The sequence below is a fragment of the Triticum aestivum genome, chromosome 5B (genome assembly GCF_018294505.1).
Source record: "Triticum aestivum cultivar Chinese Spring chromosome 5B, IWGSC CS RefSeq v2.1, whole genome shotgun sequence".
Lineage (NCBI taxonomy): Eukaryota > Viridiplantae > Streptophyta > Magnoliopsida > Poales > Poaceae > Triticum > Triticum aestivum.
The window spans coordinates 699,830,902-699,840,463 of record NC_057807.1 but is presented as its reverse complement, the minus strand read 5'-3'; the positions used below and the strand labels follow the sequence as shown (position 1 = coordinate 699,840,463).

Sequence of the window (9,562 nt, the reverse complement as noted above, 5' to 3'; positions counted from 1 at the left end):
GGGACGCGGGCTCGGGGTGAAGATGGGGACGGCGGGCTCGGGGCGGCGTGGGGCGGGCTCGGCGGCGACGGCGACGAGGAGCAGAGGCTCGGGGCAGGGGAGAAAGAGATGGGATTTGGCGAAAACTGCCAAGTCCAGTATATATAGCAAGAGCATTGGTCCCGGTTGGAGGCTCCAACCGGGACTAATGCCCCCTTTAGTCCCGGTTGGTGCCACCAACCGGGACCAAAGGCCTCATTTCAGCAGCGCAAAGGGCGGGAAACGAAGACCTTTGGTCCCGTTGGTGGCTCCAATCGGGACTAAAGGGAGGGCATTGGTCCCGGTTGGTCCAACGAACCGGGACCAAAGATTTGCATTTGTACCGGTTGGTTCCATGAACCGGTACAAATGGACCCGTGTAACTACTTTTTTATTTTCTGCAACTCTTTTTTTGTTAATTCTTACTGCAGCTGTTTTTTTAGTCCCACCTCGCCAAGCGAGAGGCAGTCGCAGCTGTTTATAAGCCCTGAGTGCAGAGACGATGACGAAGAGGCTCAATGCTCCTGCACGTTGGTTAGCTTCAAGCCTTGAGGAATACGGTAGACTGCACAGAGCTATGTGCAGTGCAGTTGACACTATTCTGAAAGGCTTGAAGCAAATTAACGAGCATTGCGCCTCTTTTTTTATTTTTAATGACTTTACTAAAAAATAATTTTGACCGTTGCAGCCGGCGATGGTGGTCATCTCTTCAGTCAGAGGTGGTCGGCCTGAGGCTGGGTGTTCGGATCTCGGGATCTGTCATCTGGCACCAGCTGCGAGTCGGGGGGACGTAGTTGCCGGTGAAAACCGAGCTGACGGCGGGCGATGGCAGCGTTCCATGTCGTTACCATGATGAAGGCATCGTCGTGTGACTACCGTTGACCCACTCGTATTGCTCCGTAGGAAAACACTAGGATTTGGTGTTCCAGACCGGATGATGGCGGCACTGCGGTGTTATTTCTCTCTTGGGAGCATTGTTTTGTGGAGCAGCGCTGGAAGTCAGAGGAAGGAGGTGGAGCGGCTTAACGAGCATTGCGCCTCTTTTTTATTTTTAATGACTTATTACAACTCAAAAATAAAAAGAAAAAAATAAATGTAGCAGAAAAGAAAAAAACTATATAAAAAACCACTCAGAAATAAGTACAAGAAAAAATAATTTTGATTAACTTTACTAAAAAAATAGCATAGATGCTTATTTCAAATGAATTATTACAACTCAGAAATAAAAACAAAAGAATAAATATAACAGAAAAGAAAAAAACTATATAGAAAACTACTCAGAAATGAATAGAAGCAAAAAATAGTTGTGATTAACTGTACTAAAAAAGGAGCATATATTCTTATTTTTAATGTCTTATTACAACTCAGAAATAAAAAGAAAAAAACAAATATAGCAGAAAAGAAAAAAATATAAAAAACTACTCAGAAATGAGCATAGATGCGCTTATAGAGGAAAATCAACTTAAATTCATAACAAATTTCAATTGAAATCCGTATGAATTTAGGCTAATTTCCCTATATAAGGGCATCTATTTTCATTTTCAGAGGAGCTCAATAAGGCAGAGAGGGAGGGGCTTATAAACTGGTCCGATTCCCCTTCGGTTGGCGAGGTGGGACTAAACTCTGGCCGCAACGAGGACCAACCCTTTAGTCCCGGTTGGTGGTATGAACCAGGACTAATGGGCATCCTTTAGTCCCGGTTCAAGCCTCCAACCGGGACCAATAGTGGTGGGCCAGGAGCGAGGACCATTGGTTCCGGTTCGTCCCGCCAACCGGGACCAATAGGTCCAGACGAACCGGGACCAATGGCCCACGTGGCCCGGCCGGCCCCTGGGGCTCACGAACCGGGTCCAATGCCCCCATTGGTCCCGGTTCTGGATTGAACCGGGACTAATGGGCTGGACCGGCCTGGACCATTGGCCCCTTTTCTACTAGTGGTGTTAGAATGTACATATTCTGTTGTAATTAGTCTGGCACGTTCAGTCCTATTATTGTGGATCTCAACCATCGCCCTGGCCTGGGTGCCTACTTCCTTGGGCTCTTTATATGTAATCACGGTTGTACTGTAATCTATCATCAAGGACAATCATTCTATTGTCTAATTTGGGGAGGCAAAGAAAATAAATGCCGACCCCAGGATTCGAACCAGGGTCGCTAGGAAACAACACAGAGCAGCTAGCCAACTCACCCCTTGTGTCTCAAAAAAAAAAAGCTAGCCACCTCACCCGGCTGGGCTTTCATATCTAGAAGAAACTTAACGTATTTGATCGTTATTGTCTCCAAGCCTGGCCGAGCTGGGCCGAATGGGCTTATGATCGTGTACGAAACATGGTTTGTTGCCAACTAATTAGTCCAACCTCGCCCCTTTCAATTAAATTTCACCAATTTATGGGTTGTATGATAATCAACAAGGAGCCTCGGTGTGGTGGCTGTACAATACAAGAAAATAGAGGCGAAAGAAAAGAGAGAGACAAAAAAATAAGAAAGGAAAGGTGCTTCCAAGAAGGAAGGACAAAAGGAAAGAGAGGAAGAAGAAAGGATATAATTACAAATTGCATGAGAAATAAAGAAGGAAAGAAAAGAAACATGACAGAAAAATAATAAAGGAAAGAGAGTCTCTAAATTAAAAAAAAAGAAAAGAAAAGAAACACCTTCATGGGACCGAAGGGGTGGCGTCCTCCCATGTTCTACTTCTCCTCGATGTTCGTGGCGGGCGTGGACGTGCTGGCCGACGCCTCGTGGACCTCCACGTAGCCGGCTTCTTTCTCTGCCAGCAGGACGCGATTACATGAACATTGACATTGGATGGCACGCTCTTGGGCACGGGAGGCGCAGTACGACACCACATCGTCCACAACAGCCACGATGCCTATGCCTCCGTGCTCCCCCGCATGTCGGCCTAGAGCAACCCGCCACTCTTCGGCGAGCTGCCTTGGAGCGGCAAGTTGCTGAACCACGTGCCTGCTTGGAGCTTCGGCCTCCGCGAGCTGGTCTGCAGCGGTATGGAGCGTCAAGGGTGGTGGAGCGGAGAGTTGCCTGGCTCGTATTCGCGGGCTCGATGGGCCACCAGGCCATCTTTTATGCTGGAGAAATCCTCTTCCTACTCACTGGATGCCATGGAGATTGTGGAGTGCAAGGAGGAGATGAGAGCGGAGTGTGGTGTGATTTTTGCCCCGTGCTTGGCCTTGTTTAAATAGCAGGTGGATGCGAGGAGCCAACCGACGTTATGTTTAATGACAGGCGGCTCACGAACAGACAACGGCCGGAGTAGGTTTCTCGGCACGCGCGCGGGTTTAATGAAAGAAGACCGTCCGAATGTATGCAGAGGTTTAAGGGTCGGTGCTAGAAATTGCCTTAGGGCATGAGCTATGGGGGCATCACCTAGGTGTGGTCTCAGCCTCCATCTAAGAAAAAAAAAACCAGGGAGGCCACCGTATGAATTTCTACCACCCAACCGAAGCAGCATCTGCGAATCAACCTGTGGTTGAGTTGGTTAGGTGAACAGTGGTATCCCCAACCCACCAGGGTTCAAATCCTGGTGCTCGCATTATTCTTGGATTTATTTTAGGATTTCCGGCGATGCGCTTTCAGTGGGAGGAGACGTTCCCGTCGACGACGAGGCGCCTACGGTGACTTCGTGAATCTCAAGATGATATGCCGGCTCAGTCTCTCGGAGGTGCTCATAGGGGTAGGGTGTGCGTGTGTGCGTTCATAGGGATGAGTGTATGCGCGTGTATATGAGCGCTTGTGTCTGTACTGATGCTAAAAAAAAAACCGAAGCAGCATCTCGTGGTGGTCCTCCTATCTCTCGCTTCATGACTAACTTTTAGTTTCAATCCAAATCAATCTAACTCTCCTTTAGGGCTCTTTCCTGTCCTCGTTCTAGCTCTCTCTCCTCCATTCCCTCCTGCTTTTTTTGCCTTTTTTCAGTGAGGAATTAAGCCGGTTCCTCTGCAAGAGCTCGTTTGGGTCTGCAAGCCATGGCCTTTTTGCTTTTCTCCTCCACGGTGGCTACTCCTACGTGGGGAAACGGTCCACCCTCGAGAGATGGTCATGCCCTTAAAGTCTAACTTCCCCACTGTATTGCATAACATCGATCGATAACAAAGTCGGGAGCTAGCTAGTCGCCAGTTCAAGGAGGCAAGGGTAGTGCGTTTTCTTGCTATAAATTACAAACTACTCCCTCCGTTCCCAAATATAAGTCTTTTTAGAGATTTCAACAAGTGACTAAATACAAAGCAAAATGAATGAATCTATACTTTAAAATATGTTTACATACATTCGTATATTATAGTCCATTTGAAATGTCTAAAAGACTTATATTTAGAAACGGAGGGAGTATTTGATTATATACAGTCTTAAAAAATCACATGGACGCACACATAACTAGCTTAGCAATATGCCCACACAGCTAGCTCTCTCTCCCTCCAACTATATTACTACACGGAACCTGTACAACTACTGGGTGCTAGCACAGTAGCATGCACACGTGCAACACTAGTAGTACAATACACTAGCTTGCTAGTTAGCTCCAAATTGTTTGGGTTTCTTTACAACTAACTAGCACACTGATGCATGTGCACGCAAGACTCACAGCACCGCGTATTTTCACAAACACGCTACAACATTACATATAGTACAAATTATTATCTCCGTTCCTGAGTATAAGATGTTTTGGTAGTTCAATTTGAACTGCCAAAACGTCTTATATTTAAAAACCGAGGGTGTAGAAAACACAATATAGTATTAATTTGAGTAGCTAAAACCAGAAATATTACCGGCATACACAGCCGTTGCATGCAGTGGTAGTTGCAGCCCAAGCCGGAGAGAAACCAGACACCTGAGCAGCAGAGACGCAGCCCACGCTATCAGCAAAGCATAGGCCCATAACTTGAGCATACCGGAAGCCCCATCCTCCTTGCCAGCAGCTGCAACTTGTTGCCTCGTCCAGTGGTTTAGCATGAACACAAGGTAGTATGTCAGGATCCCTGAGACGCCACATGACACCTGGAATGTCATACACCAGCCGGAGAGCCCAGATTCATCCATGGTGAACAACAGGTACGCGAAAAGAGGAGCAACCACCACGGCACCGATCAAGCCAAGCCAATTTATGTGTGCCTTCATTTTGTGGACGCTCATGACGGAGCTGCTGCCTGGTTTACGGTCGATGTGAAGAATGAACCAAAGAAGCACAGGGATGACCTCCGGCAAGCAGAGCACAACGACTTCCTCGCCCAGCCACTCTGCAGCTACCGTGTGCCCAGTCACCAGTAGGAGGATAAGCAGGGTCTTGTGGAGCATCTCCGATGCCGGTGCTATGCCTGGCGAGGCGCCAGCCGGCAGCTTCATCATCATGCGCGTCAGCGCCGCCACCGTGCAGCTTAGGAACAGAAGGAACTGGGAGATGGCGAAACCGTAGGCTGCATGGTCTGGTAGCTGGTCCATAACCAATAGCGCCCCAAGCGTCATCATCACTATGCTCACAAACTCCATAGCTTTCCTGTTGGTCTTCTCAACGACCTTAGAAGATCCTGGAGTGCCTTGAACACTCCTGCCACCAGTACGACGATTGAACTTGAGGTACAGAGCTCGTATGAAAACAATGGCTGTGACGGGAAAGATGGCGAGCCAGACGAAGCTCCAGTTGATGTCCAGTAGTATCAGATAAGATATGACCACAAGAATGACCGTGTCTCTGAAAATCCGCACGTTAGGACGGCATGTGTTCCACGACGGCAACAGATTGGACACGAACTCCTGCGATTTCAGAACTATATAGGGGCCGCAAACAGCTACCTCCATTGTGCCAGTTACCAACTCACTATAGTACTCCTTGCTGGTAAACCCATCATCACCTAATAGAGACACTTGGAAATTGACTAAACTGCTGGCCAGTGTGAATGTTGCTGCTATTAGGCATAACGACGTTCCATCCCTTACGCCAAGCCTTTCTGAAACACAATAGGGAGATGATCAGACCATAAATATATAAATTTATATACATATTGAGCTAAAGAATTACAATTATTTGTTTAGAATAAGTTGCGCCTTTGTTTATCCATAAAGCGCACATTTACAATATCAACATAATAATTTATGATCGGCTATCCTTGACTTTTTACAGGTGGCTCTTGCTGGATTGAAAATATGGTCATATATTTCTAAATTATCATAAATGTATGTGTGCATTATTGATCGACAAACTAGGCACACAAAAGATTATCAAGGCAGTGTGCAGAATGACGCAGCCGTATTGAGCTAAATATATTGTACTCCCTCCATCTAAAAAACAGGGCACACATGTTGTTTCATTCAATCATACCAAATCTAAGTGCATCTAGGCTCCCTATTAGTTTTGGTCATTAATGACAAGATAATAAAGAGAATTATTGGTTTTAGTAAATATCTTTCAAGTTTAGTCCAACTGAACAGTGGAAACAATGGATGGTGACCCCTAGTTTTGGGTCTCAAGATGGTTGTAGCCGAAGCCTCTAAGTTTGTAATTCTGTAGGTTTTTGGCGAATCAAAGATTCCACATTGAATCTTGCGACAACTGTACTATCAAGGGAGGCACATGCAAAAGATCTAATAGGTTTGAACACCTAATCAAGAACACCAAACAATGCGCTAGGAATTTCCCTTGAAACTCTTTATTCCACTTTTACACTATCTCGTTACCTCAGGACTAGTTCGCTGGTAGTACCCAGCCATGTAAGTAGAGAATGTTTAACTGAGTAAAGTGACATTTCCTCTAAGTTTTGTCCGAAATTCCCAAGTCTTTCCTTGCTTGCTCCGGCTTATGACTCATGTTTCACACTCACCTGATCTGTTAGCCAGGGTACCACCGAGCTATTTTCTCTCTGGCACTTTGGAGGTCTCCTAGTTTGCCTCACCAGCAGTTTGCAGAGCTCATATTCATAGGGTTCTCTACTGAGCCTGGTACCTCTGAGAAATTGAAGCACCGGTCTACGGAGCGCACTACTCCATCCTAGCAAAGACAAGCTACCTTTCATTTGCACCTCTGAGCTTTGTCTATTCGGTACCTCCGACGTACATGGAATCCATGTATGCTTCTACACAATTAGGTACCTTGGAGACACTTAGTGCACTCTTGGGAGCTAAGGTTTTCCCCAAGGAAAAAATAGCGCACTAAAAAAATAGCACCGCCCCTCAAAATACACTATTAGCATGCTATAACGCCTTATAGCGTGCTATTAGCAAGGCATTGTACATTGATTTATTTAGGGAGACAATTCTCTACACGTTATAGCGTGCTATTAGTGGCGCTATAGTGCGCTATTTTTTCCATTGGTTTTCCCTCGTGTCCGTTCAAGTTTTGAACAGAGCAGGCACTTCTGAGTGAAAACTTCCATTGTTGCGGTCATGTGCATTGGGGGCACCAAAGGTCAGATTTCCTCCCTTTACCCCTTTAGTGGATAGGCCCCTTTGCTCGAAAGTACCCCTTCGCTTTGTGTTTCACCTTGCTTGAGAGAGATCTATGTGCATTTGAGTTTTGTTTGTTGGTCTTTTTTGGGAGTTCATCCAAGTGGCATTGTTTTACTTGCTACTCTTAGAGGGAGTGCGCCTCCAAAATATTTAGGAGTCACTTGGGAGCATTTGAGTTGTGAAGGAGCCAACAAGTTTGCAGAGGCTCATAGATCACCTATTTGTGTGAGTGTCTACCAAGGGTGGGGCTTCCTTTGTGGTTGCTACACATGATGGGATAGATAGGGTAAGATCTATGCGGCAGGAAATTTGTTGTCGATCTAGTGTGATCTCTATGGTCTTAGAACTTTGTGTTCCAACATCCGCCAGTAAGGATGTACAATGGTACTCCCTCCGTTCCCGGTGCAAATCAATCTAAATGCAACCAGTTCCCGGTGAACGTTCGCCAGGAATCAATACCGAAAGAATTTTGGGCTGCACATTGCTTCGGCTGACGAACCTTCTGCCACCACACAAGTATTATAGCACAATTGCCAATTTAACGACAAATCATCGTAAATAACCTATTTGTTTGTACTTCATCTTAAAGATGTGGAGATGCAATACTATGACATCAGGGTTTCCTTTTTTTAAGAAGTTTGTCGAGTTGATTGGGGTTGCTGTGTAATTGGTTGGTTAATTCCTGCTAAAACCTACAGTTTTTGCAACCACCTCCACCGAACACGGCAATGGTGCAGACGAGGAAGGTGGTTTTCCACACCTTATGCACGTCGTAAGGAGAACGAAACCACAAAAGCATCTACCGACCTGATTTTTCTCTGATGTAACTGTAGTAAGTTCGCCAATTAATCTTAGTTAGCAGAAGGACGATATGGCTGACAGCATATGGGTCTAGTATAATTGTATGGTGATGGTAGCAAACACCCTGGTTTGTTCGTTGTGGGATTGGACAAGAAGTTAGTTGGACAGGACGTGTCGCCTGCTCTCTCTCTCTAGCGTGCCTATCTTCGGAAAATCCAACATACATTATACACCCTTCATAAAAAAAAATATAAGAGCGTTTAGATCAATACATAAAGGCTACTGCAATGCGCAAAAAAAAAGCTACTGCAATTATATTACTTCCTTCGTTCACAAATATAAAATGTTTTAGATATTTTAATATGAACTAGTATATATGGACTGAAATGAGTGAACAAATACACGAAAATGTGTCTATATACATTTGATTCAGAAAAAAGTTAAAACATCTTATATTTGTGAACATATGAAGTACTCCCTCTGTCCCAAAATATAAGAACGTTTTTAACACTATAGTAGTGTCGAAAACGTTCTTATATTACGGGACGGAGGGAGTTGTATATAACGTAACAACTTGGACATACATGTAAAAAAACAACTTGAACGTCCGAGAGAGTCGGGATAGAGACTTACCAAGCAATCCCGAAGGAGGTGGTGCGACTGGCTGCTCAGCTTGGCTGCCCTGTGACGCGATCTGTCGGTTTCGGATCCGCCCCATTGGCTATTATTATCTACCACTTCGTGCACCAATGTTTTCCCAGGCCGCTCGATCGATGGGCTGACTTAGTGTGGCTATGCAGGGAAAATACGAAGCAGAATGTGGGTACCAGCGCACCCTATATATAGAAAAAAGTTAGTAATTTAGAAAAAGTACAAAAAATTCCAAATCTTTTTGGTATCAAACATGATCAAGTATTGTAGTCGTGTAAAAAGATTCGTCGGACAATGACTTTCGTTGCATCTTGGGTCGAAGATTTGGCAAAAAAACGCTATATACAAGTTATTATGCACGATATATTGTCGTCATAAACTTGCCTTTTTGCCCAGATTTCAATAAGAATAATTTCTTCTCCAAACTTTTTATGCGAATACAATACCTGATCATCTTTCATTCCAAAGAAGGTTTGGAATTTTTTGAACATCGTTTGAATTACTAATATTTTTTGCGCATATAGGATGCGAGGGTACCCGAGAGCACCAAATTCCTGTCCAGCTATGTAGACATCTATCTAATATGACATTGCAACGAAATGATAGTAAACTCGTTATTGACGGCCCTCCATTAATCACATCG

At 45.0% G+C, this 9,562-nt stretch overlaps 1 protein-coding gene across 4 annotated transcripts in view; it reads right to left on the bottom strand.

Annotated features, from left to right (window-relative positions):
• Positions 1-4,246: 4,246 nt before the first annotated feature.
• LOC123114340 (uncharacterized) overlaps positions 4,247-9,562 on the bottom strand; it is a 15,740-nt gene continuing 10,424 nt past the window's right edge. For 3 of the 4 annotated variants that reach the window (XM_044535777.1, XM_044535776.1, XM_044535775.1), the window contains 2 exons: positions 8,902-9,104; positions 4,247-5,972 (listed from right to left, as the gene is read on the bottom strand). In XM_044535777.1, the coding sequence (XP_044391712.1) occupies positions 4,765-5,972; positions 8,902-8,986 (1,293 nt within the window). In that variant the 5' untranslated portion in view covers positions 8,987-9,104 and the 3' untranslated portion in view covers positions 4,247-4,764. The remainder of the gene's footprint in view (positions 5,973-8,901; positions 9,105-9,562) is intronic. The other variant, XM_044535778.1, reaches the window with a different exon arrangement.